The sequence below is a fragment of the Scomber japonicus genome, chromosome 13, assembly GCF_027409825.1.
Source record: "Scomber japonicus isolate fScoJap1 chromosome 13, fScoJap1.pri, whole genome shotgun sequence".
NCBI lineage: Eukaryota > Metazoa > Chordata > Actinopteri > Scombriformes > Scombridae > Scomber > Scomber japonicus.
Genome location: NC_070590.1, coordinates 17,248,025 through 17,267,292, shown reverse-complemented (window position 1 = coordinate 17,267,292; position 19,268 = coordinate 17,248,025). Strand labels below are relative to the sequence as shown.

Below are 19,268 nucleotides of genomic sequence, written 5' to 3'. Positions count from 1 at the left end.
AGTTAAGTGACACAACTTCTTGTTTTCTGATACACAACCAGCAGAATTTTAAACATACTGACAGTCAACAGAAACAAAATTCCCTAATGTTTAAAGACAGACTTCCTGATATTCAGTTCTCAGGCTTTTTTTGTTTTCAACACACATAGCAAAGTTCTTCATATGTAAATTTTGTCAGATTTATCCAGAAAACACTTATTCAAAACAATATAAAACAATTTCGCAACAGTGTTTAAGTACAAGTGTCTCCTGGTTTGATGTCCCACAGGATGTTTGTTTAGAGCCAAGATTAAGAGTGACTCTGATCAGTGTTTTTCCACTAGATGTCCAACTATGTTTGGTGTTAGCAGGTCTGTTGTTCGGCACTCTGCTGTGCCGTCTGATACAACACTCCAGCAGATGGTTATCACTTGACATCTCTGCCTTTCTCGTCACTAGGGAAGATTTAGTGATTTGGGGACCCCAAGCAAACTCAGTCATGATGTCTCCTCTGTGTAGTATTTTTATCCTTTGTTTAATTGAGTGTTGGTATTGATGATGGTAGAAGAAGTATCAAAACTTTCAGTTATTAATACCAAACTAAACATAATCTATTGTTCATTCAAAAATGTACTTCAGTAAAAGTGGAGAAGTATAATTAGCACAATGTACAGTGCTTACATTTACTTAACATCTGTTCAAGGAGGAGCTTGTGTTAACTGTTTTATTTACTATATATAATATCTATAATTATCCAATATATATAAGTAATAATATCACTTTTTATTTGTTGATCAACAGCTGTCAGATAAATGTAGTGGAATGAGTAATGGAAATATTAAAGTACATGTACTGTACCTCATAACTGTAAGAATAATACTAGAGTAAATGCACTTGGGGTTTTCTCAACCTACTGTATTGTATTAAGGAAGTATGGAGGAGTTTTTTTTCTCTGCTTCTCTGACATGAGCTGCTCACTGAACCAGCCAGTGGAAAGAATGTATTTACTTAAGCGAGATAGGCCACTTGTACTTGAGACTACTTGAATACTTTAATCCTACACTTTATATCCTACACTGCATTTACAGATTAAGAATTTTCATACAAAATATAAAGTTAGATAAAGTATGATAATTAGATCAAGATTAAACTACCCAGCATTTGGCCTATATGTGATAGTCAAAACTATGTGACATATAATTCACAGGTCACATTCAAATGTTGCTTATAAGGGCATGTGTCTGTAATAATAACACAAGTAACATGTAACATAATATATCACAAGTAAAGTTTTAAGTGCAGGGCTTTGACTTGTATATTGCAGTATTGTGACTTTAAGTATCTGAATACTCACTGTGAGCAGCATGTTACTGCACAATCTTCCTTTCTCTTTCTGACCTTCTTTTCTTACAGGCTGCTAGTTGACTCTCCATCTTCCTTGAATGCATTTTGTTACCTTATGATGATCATTCTCTTTGTCTATTTTCATGAGTGTTTGGGGGGACAAGGGTCAGTGCTCCCATCATCTAACAAGTGAGTTGATGTGACAGCTAAGCATTAGCAACTGTGGTCCTGTTAGTTGTGTCAGGAGGACCATCAGAAAAGCAGAATACCTTCAGGAGTTTTACAATGATTGTTCAGCTTTTACCTCAAGGTGTTTCTGTGTCTTTAGCAAAATGTGAGTTGAGAGCATGGATGTTGTCTTATAGTAGGCTACAGTTCAATAATAAGGTCTTTCTAATGTTATACATCCATAGTTGAGGGGTGCACAGTGGTCACACATTGACAATTCTTTTTATGTCCTGCTCCTCACCTGAGAATAGATCTGAGAGAACATCATTTGCATCAGGGGAAGCTAGTCTGCTGCTGTTTCAAGAGAAGCAATTGCCCGTTTACTGGCTGACTCTTGTGGTTTGTTCAGGTACACAGTTCAAAGAGGCAACCATTGCCTTATAAAGTCACTGTGAAGCAAGTTGTGGGCCAATCATAAGACAGTCATCACAACATTCAAATCCAAACTCAAAACACACCTGTTCAAACTGGCATATTCACTCTGACACACACTGGTTTGTTTTTTTTAGGTTGATGTCTAGTTTTAATAATGTTTGATTTTTTTATTCTCTGTAAGGTGACCTTGGGTGACTTGAAAGGTGCCATCAAATTTAATGTATTATTATTATTATAATCATATCATGTGCGGTTTAACAATTTGACCACACTTTCAAACTATGAGCTATAGTTGCATTTTCTCTTTTGTGCTTTATCAAACAACGAGATAAATAAGGGAGAAAAATCAAAGGAATGTTGGTTATAGTGATAAAACAAGCTGATCAAATTACTACAACTTTGAATTTGTCATTATGGTTGTATCATTCATAGATAGATAGATAGACTATGCTAAAAGGTGGTGGTCGTCCAGATAAGAAGACAGAGGAATGATAAGCGGATGTTGGTCGACGGGTACAGATGCGCTATAAATACAACAGCAGTCTGCTGTTACATAATTTTAGAGTCACACACATGCAGTCACATCCCGCGATCTACGGGACGTGGGACTGGATTAGGGACCTCTGGTGTCTTGTCAACACATCACGCATAACACCATAGACCAGAGAGTGGTGGAGCAGAGCGTGGTCAGGGGACCTCCAGAGGTCCTTCAAAATATTATATATCACTTATGTCGATTAATTGTAATGACTTTAAAAACTCGATTTTACCTTAATATGATATATTCATGGACGTTGTTGGAAATAAACGGCCAGAAACATATTGTGAAGTCACTGTAGAGTAAAACAGATAATATCAGGTAATTCATTAGAGCTCGATGTCTGGTGGTCAGGAGTGAGGTTGGAATTTCACATTAGATGCGGGGACTTTGTTTATAGGGCTTACTGACGCACCGTGCGTCAATCTGTGCCAGCGGTGGTCCCCGTGTCATGCCCATATATACTCTGATGGTGAATAACCACGTTTCTACGTCACTGTGACTGCGATGACGCAGAGGGTGTAGCACACTCTGTAGAAAAACGGTGCCAGAGAGCACTTGAAGGAAACGGCACATGACTGCTGTAATGTTTGGGTTTTTAAAAAAAATCATTATTATTATTACTATTATTATTATTATTTCACATTAGGCTTCTGTCATTTTTTAAACTTATATTATTCTGTTTTATTTCATTTTTTAACCCTATTTCTGTAAGAGTGTAGGTGATAAATCATATAGAACAAGGATGGCCCTTTTGGAAACATATTAAAACTGTCAGTTACATTTTTATTATGTATTTGAGCCTCAGAATCTTGAAGTCAGAACTCTGTGACCCCACCACAACAACCCCAAAGCACCCCTCCTGCTGAACCCTCCTGTTCTGAGCGTGTGAAGTCTGTTCTGCACAGGCCTCATCGGTACTGTGCACGCAACAGCAACGCCGCGCCGTGGCCCCGATCAGGAAGTGAATTTGAAGAAAATAAGCGACTGTGGAGGTAGAATGACATAGAGAGGGAGAGGTGGGAGAGAAGCAAGTGGAGAAAGAAGAGACTAACGGAGGGAGGGATCGACCCTGTTTCTGGACCTGTATTGAGCTGCTTCCCTCTGGGATACACCGCACCACCCAAAAATGCTCATAAAGGAATTGTAAGTAGCTGTGTGTGTATGTGTATGTGTGTGTGTGTGTGTGTGTGTGTGTATGTGTATGTGTGTGTGTGTGTGTTGAATGTGTGCGCCTTTATCCGTCTGGTTTCACAGCGCTGACATTGTGGCCAGTCGCCGGAGAGTGGAATTACAAAAGTGCGGCCAGGCAGGGTCGACATCCCATAACTGTTTGACTCAATGTCCGTCCTCATTTTTCATGCACACAGCAGTCCATCACTTAACGCATCCCCGTAATAAACCGAGAGATTTTAAAGCAGCGTCTGTAGTTGCATTAGCACCGGCTCGAGTATGGCAGTCTGTATGTGCCCTTCACAATTTTGCATCACAGGCTGAAATCGTGAGACTCTCCGTGTAGGGAATATCATGAAAATGCTAAAATGACGGATGCTTGAGAGGAGCGGTGATGCTGAGGGAGGAATGGTCCAGCGTCCATCCCTATAATCCGCTGTGGCCATGTTATTGATGCGCTGTGAAGGTGAAACGGTTGATGGAGCATTCCGGCATTTACCTCTGGAGGAATGGAGGAAGCGAGGTGTAGAAGGACCCAGGGTGGAGGGATCCTCAAGGGGAGAAGGGGTGGGAGTGGGCAGGTAAGGGAGGTGGGGGCAAAGCTTTGGTTTAAAAAATGGCATATGGCGATTATTTTGACGCACCAGTCAGATATTACTGAGAATGTGACAGCTGGGCCGAAGGGACGAGATGTAAAGGAAAAGATGTGGGGATTTTTTTAACACATAGGCCTGGCTGTGCTGTAAGGAGAAGTGACTGAGGCCTACTCGGGATCAGCTGGTAGTTAGAACAAGGGTAAGGCCGATGAACTGTGTATTTATCCCCAAATCATAAATAAACGTGTCGACTTCAGACACGATGGCGGTTCCTTCATTTTCAAACTCTGAATTGGTCCTAGACTGCAAGACAGGCTCATTTTTCTTCAAGGAGTTGATGACCCACCTGTAAAAAAAAAAAAAAAAAGAAAAAAGAAAAAGGAAAAAAAAAAGCTGTCTGGTTTCCCTGAAGTTTTAAGGGTTATTGTATAGTCTTTGGGGATTTTGTATCCTCTGATTTCCTTTTTTTTTCATTTGTAAATGTATCTTTTATTGCCATTCTTTGGCAAGGTCAGGGCTATGCTACTGTAAAATTGCACAAAAGCCAGCTATCGGCAGCCTCACACTAAAAATATCTGGCTTAAATGGGCATACATTTATCAACATAGATTATTTTCTTGATTTCTCTCACCATGTATTTAATCAATAAATGGCCCAGTACAAAAAGCTTGGGATCAGAGTGATGGCATGGCTAAAGATCTGAAGTGATTAGGGAGAGTCTGGGCCTCAGCAGTCTGCCTGGAAATTAATTAAATCGGTCACGATTAAATGCTGAATGCACTTACACACTGTCAACACACGCAAGCATACGAAGAGACACACATACACACCAAGATACTATCATGGGGGTCAAGAGACAGTGAATTGATCCATGTCTTGCGCTAGCAGGCACTCGTAACACTCACCTGAACCACTGACCTAAATCACTCCTTGTCCACTTTTTTTCCGCCACTTCTGTGATTTTTGTCAGGTGTGCAGCAATACAGAAGCCCCTGTGTAATATGCAAAGTGATGAAGTGAATGGCATAGAACCAGTGAAACAGGAAGAGATACTGAAGAAGGGATAAGATGAGGAGACAGAAAAGATGAGCAACACAGGAGAGAAGAGGGGTGTTTGTTTTCTGAAGCAACAGAACGACACCTGATATTCCTGTCAAGACCATTAGACCAAGGAGATTTGCAGAGAGATAGAATGAGAGACAAAGGGAGCGTTAAAGATGATTTAGTCTGTTTTAATCAAGCCTTTGTATTTGAATTCTGCTCTGTTCTAATGCTCAAAATATGTTAAAAGACTTATGTTGACAGATTTGAGCATTGTAAAAGAAAAAAAAGATATGCAATGAATAATTTACTAGTAGCTGACATAAATTTGTGCAACACTCAAAAGAAAAAGGAGTGAAAATACTATAACTTCAATTATTTTTTCATTTGGATGTTGGCATAGGACTTTATACAGAGCTTTCCACAGTCTCTGGCTTCCTTGCAGCATCTGCTCTCCCATCCAAGGTCTGGTTTGATCACATTTAAAGGCGAGTGGGATGCAGGATTATGTGAATTTGGGCATACATCATACAGTTACAAAACAATCAACAAAGCTGCATAATGTGCATTTTGTGGTACAGAAATGTACAAATGTCAGCCAGGAGAAAGGAGGCAGTGCAATGTGTTAAGTTACTGCTTACATCTGTATGATTAGAGCTCTTCAGTGATGTGTGGACATGTCTGTACAAGAAGACTCTTTCTTCACGTCATGTGTGGGTGTGTGGGTAGTTTCTGTAAAGCACACCGGACATACTCCCCCCCCCCCCCCCCCCCCATATTTCAATGGTTTCCTTTAACATGCACCCTAGTGTCTTTTTCATCATTTCTGACTTCTCTGTCACCATCGGTAACCTATAACCAGTGATGTTTTCCACCTAAATATATCACAGCCAACACACAGTGAAATAATCATCATTTTATATTCTCCCAAGTTTATAAAATTTGCTATTTTATTTTTATGTATTTATTTTACTCCTCATTGCTTGTAATTCATATCAATCTGCACAAAGGGATATATTAGATAGCATCAGATATTACATATTAGATTATGAAAGATTCAGAAAGAGTTCAGGTGTGGATGTCATCATTTTATTGGTGGAGTGCGACTTTTGGGGCCATTTGTTAGCACGCTCTATTTCCCAACACTGGTTTGTGAATATATTGAGGAATTATTTCAGAAAAACAAAATGCTGCAAATGACATAACAGTGGAATCACCAAATGCTATCTGTTTATGAATAATCATATTTTTAAGATGGAAAATTAAACTATTTTGATTATTAAATAACGGTTTTAGCCATTCTGTTAAGCACAAATGCCAAACATTTACTGGTTGAAGCTTCTCAAATGTGAACAGATGATTTGATGACATCAATATTCGATCTTTGAAATTATAAGAGGCATTTTTCACCATTTTCTGATTTTTTTTATAGACAAAACAATTCATACATACACACACACACACACACACACACACACACACACACACAGATATATATGAGAATTTCAGTGTAAATAGGTTACTTTTTTGCTCAGTTTGGAATCCATATCAAATGTAATAACTGTTAATAAAGAATAATGTAGAGTCTTGTTTCCTAGAAGATTTTGTTGTATCCTCGGTGGAAAGACAGTGTACACTTTTTCAGTAAAAGGTCACTTGTGAAGGGCTTATCTGAGTTTGTAATTAGCGTTGGCGGATGTCAGAACCGTAACGGTTTGATTGTTATGTAATGTTTGTTTAGCTTATATAGTTCCTCATTACAAACCCCTGTTGGCCCGCTCCACCCATCCTCTAAGACAACATCATAGATAAGAACCAAGTTTGTCAGATAATTAGTGTCCAGATCTGTGTCGAGTTGAATGGTTAAAAATGTCAGTTCCTGTTGTAAGTATGTCCCTTACTTTACATTCTCTCAGCTAATCAAGCTATTACCATCTTGAGTGTCATAGTAAAATTTAAATTATGAAGTCAGCAATAACTATGCTGTCATGAAAGATAATGGAATACCTGCCTTAAAAACCAGAAACACTGTTGCAGGTTAAAATGTTATTCAATGTATGTAAGCTTTCCAACTGCAGCAACGTCCTCTTAGCAACAATGTACAAACTGGTCAGGAGCAGCAATAGTCTGGTGTGAACATTACTCAATGAGTTTTGAGTAATTTCCTTTCCTTTTTCTTCTCTTTCAGTCGAGTGATTCTTCCTATCTCTGTGGAAGAGGTAAGTTCCATTTTGGTATATTTCAGTACGTGTGTGTGTGTGTGTGTGTGTGTGTGTGTGTGTGTGTGTGTGTGTGTGTGTGTGTGTGTGTGTGTGTGTGTGTGTGTTTGTTATAATGGCTCCAGGCTCAACTTTTGTTATCAATAGTTTCATTTTTATTCAGAAAACTTTTATGTAGGCTTTTAGTGCAGCAGTGACCACATTGTGACAAAAAACTCATATTCACACATATCACATCATATTAAAGAAGGTTACAATCAGATAGACCATTAAATCAACATAGTCAGCACTGTCTTTCACCTCCCTCTTTCTCACTGTGTCTCTGCATCCTGTTATCCTCATTTCCATTGCACTTTGCTGCTCTATTCAGGCCTGCATTGTAAACCTGAAACTACTTCCAACAACTCTTGTGTACTCCCACTGCTATTGCCCGCCCTCATAGTTATGCATTATTTGCATTTGCAAGAGAGTAATCGACTTCTGGTAGAGACACTTGATTCTTGCTGTTTATTAATGACAGATAAATATTTGTTTGCTACACAAGCACTTAATCTGCTCTCACACACGCTCAGGACTGTGTGAGAGAAATGAAAGACATGATAACCGGATTAGACTGACACATTTTTTCCTGTTCTTTACATAGTCACATTTTTGTTATGTGAAGTTACATTGATGCAATTCATGAAAACAGCAGCTGCACGTAATATTTTGTCATAAAGCTTAAAGAAACAACATTTTAAGACGGCTGTATTTTCATTTTAGCTCAAAATCACAAAGCCATGGACAGAGCAGGAAGTGCCACTGATTTCCTCTGCTGCCATTTCCTGAAAGCTTTAGATCTATGCATGTTGCATTGCATTAACTGTGCCTTTCAGCCTTTATCTTAATATCATAATATGAATTATGAATTAATATAATTATCTCTGTATATTATTGGGCAGTTTCCTCTCAAGCAGTAGACCTGGAAAACTATATAGTGCCTTCCAGTCAGCCTGCTACACTCTGTCAAAATTAGACACTGTAAAAATAGAGAATTATTTGACTAAAAATGTGATCCACAATGCCTGAAGACAGCTGAGTAACATCTCCTGTCTCTGGAGCCACATGTGCACCCCCCCTCGCCCTTGAATCACATCCCTCCAGAGCTCCTTTTACTCTGTCTGCCCCTCTACACACAGCAATAGCAGGCTTCAGTTTGCCAACAAATACCGGTTAAGGAGGTTTGCAACAAACTAAACACTTCAGGAATGTAATGATTCAATCCATCACTGATTTGATTTGATTTGGATTCTCTCAGTTCTTACAGTTTTGCATGAGTGTAATCTTCTTTCACCCACAATTCGATTTGATTCAATTACATTCTTCCAAAGAGTAGAGCAATTGTATCTTCACTCGCGATGACAATGGAATTATCTCTATGAACAAAGGTTTTGTTTTGGGGGGTAAATTTTGAATGAGACGGTTTCAGCCCCTGAAGCCTCATGCTGAAACTCCCTGGAGAATTAGAATTTAATTTCCTGTCTGTTAACTTCTTGCCAAAAGCATATTTTAACCTAAAGCTTTACTTGTGTTGTATTTCTGTGTAAAGTTCAGGTATAACTGAACATGCACTCACCAAACAAGGTGAAGCTAAATATTATCCGTCTAGCATTATTACCCAGGAGGCCTTGCTGTTCCTATGCCCCATGTATTTAATTTGAGGGAATCAGTCTCCAGTTTACATTTGACTTTCTCTCTGTCGCTCAGCAGGTGTGTCCAGTAATTGAATCCACCTCAGAGACCATCATGGTCACAATTGTTCTATCTTTCCAAAACGTCTCATTATCTACATTATGTGAAGGTCGTTTAAATCAGTTCCCCTGTTCCTGCTGCACAGTTGTCCATCTTTATTTCACTGCCGGTGCTGTGCTGTTTTTTAGTTACTTTCCCTACACCTACCCAACATAGCTAACAACAGTTGATGCAATAGTGATCTGGCACTGTTACACTGAGCACAGCAAGTAGTTGCCATTTAAAACATGGAGGTATAACAATAATCTTTATTTAAATTTAGCCAACTAATCTCACCACAAATACTGTATATGTCAGATTTGGCCCCAGTTATTTTAAAGTTATGGCTATAATGTTATACATGTCATGTGGAATTAACACCAGTCTAATCAGCTTGCTTTAGGTCTATTACTGGGCCACCAAAAAAAAGGGATTCTGTCACTAGAGATTTGAGATTTCCTGCTGATGTGCAAATTAATTTACTTGGGAGAATCAACTTACTATTTTAAAACATTACAAGAGCTAATCAGCTAATGCAGATGTGTGTGTTTCAGTAGTTGCCAAAAACTGCAGCTACAGTTTGAACCATCTTAAATTAGATAAGGAGATTGTGTGTGTGTATAGTTGTTTTACAGTGTTGAAATCCTGTGTAGACTTGATAAAGTATGTCAAATTGTTTAGTTTGATAGAAAACATTTCGCATCAGTCTTACAAAGAAAGAGAAATAAAAACCTTTCTGTCATCTTTATGTTGTGACAACAATCAGACATATCAGGATACATCCACTGTAGAAGATGAAATATTCCAGTTTCACTACAGATATCAGCTTCAAGAGTCCACATTCATCCACAACAATAACAGGCATTGTTTCTGTTTTTAAATGTATATAACTTTTTATTTAGCTCTTTTACTTCACCTTTTTTATTGCCTCTGTGACAGCCGTGGCTGAAGACATTACGTTTTTTGGCTGTAAAGGAAATTTCTTCGGATGTGGCACAAGCGTCCACACTAGAAATTTGGAGATCTGAGGTCACTGTGACCTCACAAAACTTGTTTTTGGCCATAACTCAAGAATCCATGTTCTAATTATGACAAAAGTTTCACACAAATGTCTTAGGATAAAATGATGAAGTGACAAAAGTTTATATCCAAAAGGTCAAAGGTAAACTTCACTGTGACATCATAATGCTCTCCAAAAACACTTTTCTCACCATTATTCAACACCATAACTCAGAGATTGTGACCATATTTAACATTGGTTGGATACTGAATTAGAGATACTGGTACCCACCTTGAAATTGTGGTGACTGCACAGATCTTCTGTGACACCGGGATGCATCCAAATTTTGGGGGGGTTCTGTCAGAATTAGCTTTATTAACCAAGCCTATGAACACATACAAGAAAAATACACTTAATTCCTTTTATTGAATTCCTTCAAAGTATTCACTGTAAATATTATATGAGTCTGGAGACACATAGATGTAAATTGCAACTTCACTGGTTGGTTGAAGCATAAAACTGTGAGACTGTATTTCTAGTTTTTCCATGTGTTTATAATCCAAAACCCTGCTTGAAAGTGCAATGAGGTTAAATCTTGTCTCCTATCCTCATATGAGATTCAGGAGTGTACAGGCTGACAACAGGGGGCATTGTATTATCTGTGTAAACACGTTAACTACACTACACTAAGATCACATTTTGGTGTTTTACATTTTAACAAACAATTAGATACAGTGACAATAACAGAATAATTCAGACAACACCGACTTGTGTCATTCTTATGATATTGTAATTATGTTTGTGTATTGTAGTATAGCAGAATTGATTCTGCACTCTGGTCCAGCTTTGTGCAGAGGTTACACAGTGGATTAGTGGTTATTAGGAAAAGAAAGGAGCCATTGTTCTGTGTTTAAATACTCACATGCACACTCAGGATGAGAAAGAGAGGGGATGAGAGCAAGAGAGGGATGAGAGAAGAAGAAAGTATAAAGATATTAATGAATAAAAGGGGTAAACTAATCAAACTGGCAGGACCATGTGAAAAAAAGATGGAAGTATAAAGAGAGTTTGTGAGATTACAGGGATAAATGGACAAGAAAAGTAGAAGGTCGCAATCAGGAAAAGGATCAGATGGAAAAGTAGATCAGTAATCCTTTACTCAAGATCAAAACAGATGAACTGGTGACATACACATAACAAATCCCTGTATGTAGCTGTGAACAATACTTCAGTATGTATTAAGAACCTGTTTTTTTCTCTTCTTTTAGTACCAGGTCGGCCAGCTGTACTCTGTGGCTGAGGCCAGCAAGAATGAGACGGGCGGAGGAGAAGGAGTGGAGGTGTTAAAAAATGAGCCCTATGAGAAGGATGGAGAGAAGGGACAGTACACACACAAAATCTACCATTTGCAGAGGTAAGCAGTTGTCTGACAGGGTTAAATGCTAACAAGAGCAAGGAGATCATAGAAGGTTCATCCAGAAAGACAACTTTGTTAATATCTCCTTTTCTCGTGGCTCTTATGTATTCCCTTTTCTTTTCTTTTTTGGCTTCAATCTATTATCCCATCACTTTTCAGTTATTTTATTCCTGGGTTCACTTCCTTTAAAGGAATAGTTTGACATTTTGATTTTACACCTTTAGTGTTTGATACAATATGCTCATTAGAGTTGCTGTTTTATTAAACTTTAGACAGAACCATAACTGTTTCCCCCTGCTTTTCACCTTCAAACTAAGCTAAGCTAAAGTGAGCTAGCTGTAACATCATATCTAGATACATGCATGTTGGTATCGATTTCTCGTCTAACTCTTGGCAAGAAAGTGACTGAGCATACAAAATATCAAACTAACTTTTAAATGCATATAGAGGGTGTTGCTGCCAGTGCCTGATACTGATACTAAAATCTGAGAACCGGCTTTCTGTTAAACTACAGATCCCATCAAGTTATGGACAGCATTTGGCATATAACTGTTTATATGCCATATAAAGACATCTAGGTTGTGTTCAAATATTAAGACACCTTTCAATGGCTGTTATATACCCTCAAAACTCACATCAGTTTGTTCTTCACTCCTCTGTCCTGCAGTAAAGTGCCGTCATTCGTCAGAATGTTGGCTCCAGCATCAGCTCTCAACATCCACGAGAAAGCCTGGAACGCTTACCCATACTGTCGCACAGGTAGGTCACACGCACGCACACTTACACATGCACACACACACACACAAACACAAACACACAGCATAATAGTTTAAAGCTCTATGGCGATGCAAATATGATGAAGATTAAATAATATTTATGTTAGCAGAAGTCACACATACATTTGATGAGTGACTTTTTTCATACTATGACACCTGTTATATAAAAGTTCAATCTTAGCCATGACAGTTGTTTGGCCATAAGTGAATACATTTGCTTCATTTGTTCACCAAAAATACAAATTATTTATTTAGATTGATTTAGATGATGTTTCCTCACCAAAGGAAACGATGATGCTAAACATTATCCTCTTCCCTATCCCTTTCATTTTAAATAAAGTGTGATTACAATTGACTCAAATTACTTAGAGGTCACAGAGATGCTGATCTGTCAAAGCACTTGTCGTCCTCTGGGTCTCTTTCTCTCTGGGTCTCGTTCTCTCTGGGTCTCTGTCACCTTGAAGGAGTAGTTAAATAATTTACTATACGTCCAGTGAGAAGAGGCATACAATCACTCAAGCTTTTCAGGCTGAGATTACACACACACTCCTAGCTGCCAGACAGCCATCTATCATACAAACACACAGGACAACCAAAGGCACAACCTACACTCGCAACACACACTGACAAATATTGTTTAACAGTTCCCCTTGGCCTTTCTGTGATGTTTAATAATGTAAATGATATTGCTTTTCTCAAATGTTCCTCAACATCATTTTTTCTCTCTCCATTTGCATCTCTGCTTTCTTTCAACTGGCTCTGCAGTTATCACTGTGAGTAAAATTTCTTCTATGTTTGACATTTTAAGTGTTTACACAAACGGCACAATAGAAACCGATGCACAGAGGGAACAAATCAACCTGAAAGTTGAGAGAGAAATTTGATCTATTTCAGTGAAACAGCAGCAGTAGTCAGACACCATTACTCTGTGTGTTAGTGTGTGTGTGTATATATATGTGTGTGTGTGTGTGTGTGAGTTTGTGAGAGAGAGGATACTGACCAAAGTCAATTGTGTCTTGTGCTTTTTTACTTGTTCACACATTCTTCTGTAGAGTCACTGTTCTCTCTTCACTCAGGATTATTTCTGTTTTCTCTGCAGAACGAGTATATGAAAGATAACTTCCTGATCAAGATTGAGACATGGCACAAACCTGACATGGGACACCAGGAAAATGTAATTAGTAAATACTGTAATGAGCTGCAGCATCTTTGTTGTTTGGGATGACTTTACTTTAGATTGATTTAGACAATCATGGTTGAATTTTGACTGTGGATCCATTTACCCTATACTAGCTGTGTAGTGTCAACATTTTTATTTAAAGGTTCTCACAATTAATTTGGGACAATGTTAAATAAATAAATGAATATGATCGTCAATAAGATGTGCATGCAAAAAAAGTAATTACCAGAAGCTTGTGTCGCCCATGTATCGGAGCATTTTCACTCTGAGCCTTATGATCTTGTCTCTGGACTGCCTGCATCTAGCTGTTCTCTGTGGTTCTTTCTCAGGTACACGGTTTGGATGCAGAAACCTGGAAGAAAGTGGATGTAGTCTATATTGATATTGCGGACAGAACCCAAGTGGACACGAAGGTAAAAAGCTTGAGATCCATACTGAGACTATTACTGTACTGCTATAGATATCTTATGTCTTGTGTCACCTCGTCCATTGTTGTTCAGTTCTGTTTTATTTTTCTTGTCTCTCTCCAGGACTACAAGCCAGAGGAGGATCCCTGCAGGTACAAGTCAGTGAAGACAGGACGAGGCCCTCTAGGACCAGACTGGAGGGTACAGTGTCATCATGCTTAGCAACTATGATGTGTAGTCACTAGGGCTGGCTATCAGTACTCAATACCTTTAAGGTATAGATTGAAAGCCAGTACCAAGTAGTATTGAAAAGTATTGAAACTTCTCCAGTCAAATGATACCTGCATTCAATCATTTTTGTGCCTGTTCTAGAAAAAAAACTATTTGTATGCTTTTGCTCACAGCCAATCACTGGAAGCATTCTTCACTTAAATGCAGCATGTGATTGGCCCACCACTGCAGTAGCTACAACCCATACAGTCTGTGGTGATAATATGTCATTGTACAGTTTTGTATTTAAAAAATATTTCAACAATCTGAACACTTAAAATTTGTTTGTGTAAAAATAATTCAGATGGGGAGGAGTGGTGGCATTTTATGCAACTGAATCCTTCCATTTACATGCTGGGTATCAAATGAAGTAAGGAAAAAAGGCATCAAATTAAGTACTCTACTTAAAGTACTAATACCTCAAATGAATAGTAACAGTGTCACCCAGCCCTAACAGGCACTGTTTAAAAATTAAACATAAATGGAAAATATTGCACATTTGTTGTTGTTGCTTGGTGTTGTTCCTGTTTAAAATGTACTTCTTGCCCAGAAACCTTTGTTATAGATTCAGAAATGTGTATTCTTGCACTTGCAGAAGGAGCTTCCCAATAAGAAAGACTGCCCACACATGTGTGCCTACAAACTGGTCACCGTCAAATTCAAGTGGTGGGGTCTGCAAAATAAAGTGGAGAACTTCATCCAGAAGGTTTGTTTGGACTGTGATACACACCAGTTTGTCACTTCATGGCAATGTTTGACATCCAGGTCAAGGTCACTAACTGAGGAGGGATTATATTGACCACAGTCAAACATTTATTGTGTGTGTGTGTGTGTGTGTGTGTGTGTGTGTGTGTGTGTGTGTGTGTGTGTGTGTGTGTGTAGGACTCTTGTGTCTCATTTCCTGTGCATACATACAGTACTTACAGTGTCTCACATCCTGACAACTTAAAGTAATAGTGGAAAAATACCACTCAATGTCACACATATGGGTTACACCAGCCTCTAGTGGATTAACAGGGTGGAGCAGGATGGAAGTAAACTTATCTGATAGTCACTACACTTCAAATAAGACATCTGTATGACTTTCTCTTTATTCTCTTCTGTTGCTTCACAGCAAGAGAAGCGTTTGTTCACCAACTTCCATCGTCAGCTGTTCTGCTGGATTGACAAGTGGATTGACTTGAACATGGAAGACATTCGTCGCATGGAGGAGCAGACACGCAGGGAGCTAGATGAGGTAAGCAAAAAAGCAAAAAGGGGAAAAAAATGGTAGGTGAAGCCAGCAAGATCCCTTTAGATCTGATTTCATCTGGTCCTGTATCTGTGTATTACATGCTTCTCATGTGTGCATTAGATGAGAGTGAAGGACCCAGTGAAAGGGATGGTGGCTCTAGAGGACTGAGGTTGTGTTGGACCGTGAATGCTGCTGCTCATCAGGTGAGAAGAAAAAGTGATGTCTTTAAATTGATTGTGTTGATTTAAATTACTTAAAGAGTTATCAAATTTGTTGGCACGTAATTTTTTTTTTCTGCACTAATCTGATTAGAGTCAGACTGACACATTAGCGTGGCTGATTTAATCTGCCAATTGTAGCGTATCACAATCAGGTGTATTAGTGAAAGTAATAAGAAATTGCAGTACAGAAATGCCAATGCTAATTTAGAAGCAGTATTACTATTATGTAGTTTGTCCAACTAAAGAGCTGTTTATTCAACTTTAAAATGTCCGGCTCAGTATATGGGTCAATGACGTGACTCAACCTTTTTTGTTTTCATGTGGTTTAGTCAAATTTGAAAGGCATTCAAATTTGAAAATAAACGTATGAATAACTTGCACACATTCTTTTCTTGTGGACTGAGTATAGAATTTCTGCTTTTAATCCATTTTGAGACTATATATTAGGGGATTATGACAAAAATGTCCCAGTGGTGTAACTACAAAACTTGAACCAAAAAATTACACTTGCTTCAAAATGCTCGATAATGCTCAATAAAACACCATCAACTAGTTTGGCAAATCTTACATTATCGCCCTTTCATATTAAATAAAGGTTAATGGAATACAATTGTTCTAAATATTAAATATAATTTGGAGAATCATGTCAAGTCAAGTGAACCACATTAGGTGTCTTAAAGTGTCACCACCATTTTGTTAAAATTGTGAAGAAAGATAGAAAAATATTGATAATTCATAAGAATTCATTTAAATCAATATTTACTATAAAATGCATTTCAAATATTGAGAACAAAGCCATGTGCTTACACAGGTGTAGAGTTTAATATTTATCATTCTTTTGTGGTTACACCATGGGACACTCAGTCTTACTTTTGGTTTAAAAACAAATGTTGCAAATGCCATTTCAAATTACATAAAACCAACAAAAACATATATACCTATTAAGAAACCTGATGCATGCTTTTAAAACTATTCTTTAGTTTTTATTGCCAACCCTTATTTGTCACTGACCATATACAGCATTGATATCACAATTCCTAAAACTGTAGAACAAGCTGTAACTACAGACATATTATAATCAGGTCGTTATCGCATACGTTAGCAAATAGTTGCTATTTACACATCCAGCAGAAATATAATATTCATATAGCCAATGTCCACCTTCCGTTGAGCTCTGTTTCAGTTTCCACCAACTGCAGAGGGAAATAGCTAACTCTTTAGCAGCTAAATGCTCTGTTATGTTTGCTTAGTAATTGCTAATTTTACCTGTCTGCCATTTTGTCGTGTAGAGCAGGTTTATCAGAGATTTTTTACTGGACCAAATAAAGCTGCTGTGGGTGGAAATGAGGTTCATGAGAGTGATGAACCAAAACAGTGGTCACTGAAACAATGAGCTGAAAGACAGTGACATGGTTGGTAGAGATTAGAGCAACTCCACAGTGTGCTTTCTTTCACAGACAAATCTAGTTCTTTCTCAATATATATCCTTATCTATTTTTTTTTTTTTTATGTTGAAATATTTGGCCAGCATACTGTCTTCATTTTTTAAAATTCCCAATAAGTCCAGTGTCGGTCAGGCCCTAAATCTCTAGATTTGAGTGAAGCATGCCAGTAAAGATGCATATCAATGCAAGAAAATGTCAAGACATCAGACGTTAATGTTTTATACCTCTCTCTGTCTGTCTGTCACTTTCAGACCAGTAAAACCAGACACCAGCGGATTCACATCCTCCTTCTGTTCCAACTGACACAACGTCTGACCGGCCGGTCCAAAACCCCCTCCCTCGGTACAATCTGGTTTTCAGGGACCTGGACCCAGTAAACTCCTAGTTTTCAGCTGATCTCCTCCACCCCATCCCACCTCCCCATCCCATCTGTCTCTATTTGTTTTTCCATCCAGCGTCCCCATCTTATTAACTGCTCTGAGGCCTCCAGTAGCAACACTATAGATCTTGTCCATCAGTCCTCTCTCTCTTTCTCTCTCAGTCTGTTCTAAACTACAGAGAATAGTGTCATTATCTCTGCATTTTAGGATTTATTTCTATTTGAGATATCCCAATAGTGTATATTTACAGTATATCGGGGAGCTGAATTGAAAAAATATATATATACTGTATATATATATATATAAATATATATATAAACAGGGTTTTTAAAAAATGAAAAATGATTTTGTCTGTAAGTTTGTCTGTGGATGTTTACTTTTTCCAGACCAAGCTGTATCTGCTCAGTGTTGAGTTTTAATCTTCTATCATTTTTTTCTTTTTGGATTTGTCATTCCTCCTTCTCTCCATTTGTGTCATACTACTGCAGTGTTTCTTTTTGTTGTTCAAATCGATCTGCAAGTCTACAAACAGCAGCTGCAAGGTTGAGATTGTTATGTTGTCTCTGCTCTACTCCTGATCTACCAGCTAGGTGGGTTTGTCTCCCCTAATATCTCCCTTAATATGTTGAGGCTGTGATTGGCTTTTCTGCTGCTCTGTGTATGCGTGCTACTGTGTGTGTGTGTGTGTGTGCGTGTGTGTGTGTAGAATCTCGTCCTATTTTTTATTTATTTTCCATTCACCAGATCATCAGTCTGTTCAAATGGGTTTCATGAAAGTGAATTAAAACTCACTTCTGAATTCAATTATACAATAATACACGCACATACATACACAGGCAGAGAAATAGTCTACAAGAATTGAGAGAACATGTGTTAAGCTGCAATGAAACATACACAGTAGACAACTAGGACAGATACAAATGAGTGTCAGACTGTTGTTCTTTTTTTTTCTTTTACATTCATCACATCCTCTCAGTTGCAAACCTAGTTATCATGGCCGTGAACTTAACAATGGCAGCCATCATGGATTACCCCCCCCCCCATCTCACTGTAGATAGATAAACTGCTCTTAAAAAGTCAAACTTCATGAGATCTGCTCCAATTCTTGCCCTGACACCCATTCCCTCACCTCCAGTGGATAAATGGTCTTATCCAGCGATAGCAATAACTACCATGACACGTTGGCCTCTTCTTTATCATTACAAATCTATCTTACTCTACTGTTTATTCCTGTCTTGAGAACAGTTTCAGTAAAGCAGAGCCCAAGCTGACAGTCGAGGATGGTTAAGTTGTTGATTCATTATTTATGAAATGCTGGTTTTACTGTGTCTGTATTTGAATGAGCTGGAATCTGAAGTCTGTTATTTGTGATGGTGTGGTTTTTCAGTATATGCATGAATGTAAATGAGTGATGTATAGTTGCGTGTCTGTGAAGAGCTCTAATGCTGGCTGGGTAATGAGAAGAGGAAGTAAAGGAGCTACTTGTGTTCCTTCTTCCTCTTGTTGACGGCTGTTTGGCCTCGTTTGTCCTCAGTTACATATATTATCCTCTTTTCCATCCTCTGTTGACCTTTCTTCTGTATCTGTATTAACAACTTATTAGAGCAAGCAACAGATAATGTCAGAAGGCCAATGCTGTACCATCATGCTGATTTATATCACCACAAATGAATAG

At 38.2% G+C, this 19,268-nt stretch overlaps 1 protein-coding gene across 1 annotated transcript; it reads left to right on the top strand.

The window, feature by feature from the left end:
* Positions 1-3,472: 3,472 nt before the first annotated feature.
* On the top strand, positions 3,473-17,708 carry pitpnab (phosphatidylinositol transfer protein, alpha b). Its single transcript, XM_053331608.1, has 12 exons — positions 3,473-3,610; positions 7,463-7,493; positions 11,532-11,677; positions 12,348-12,439; positions 13,222-13,229; positions 13,556-13,630; positions 13,966-14,049; positions 14,167-14,244; positions 14,909-15,019; positions 15,428-15,550; positions 15,668-15,750; positions 17,465-17,708. The coding sequence occupies exons 1-11, from the start codon at positions 3,594-3,596 to the stop codon at positions 15,713-15,715; spliced, it is 813 nt and encodes a 270-aa protein (XP_053187583.1). The 5' UTR covers positions 3,473-3,593; the 3' UTR covers positions 15,716-15,750; positions 17,465-17,708.
* The last annotated feature ends 1,560 nt before the right edge of the window (positions 17,709-19,268 follow it).

What these genes read in the sequence shown, in the direction of transcription:
- pitpnab (XM_053331608.1), top strand. An exon ending in AAAATCTACCATTTGCAGAG is followed by an intron (nt 11,678 to 12,347) that starts GTAAGCAGTTGT and finishes TCTGTCCTGCAG; the next exon opens with TAAAGTGCCGTCATTCGTCA. An exon ending in ACATGGGACACCAGGAAAAT is followed by an intron (nt 13,631 to 13,965) that starts GTAATTAGTAAA and finishes GTTCTTTCTCAG; the next exon opens with GTACACGGTTTGGATGCAGA.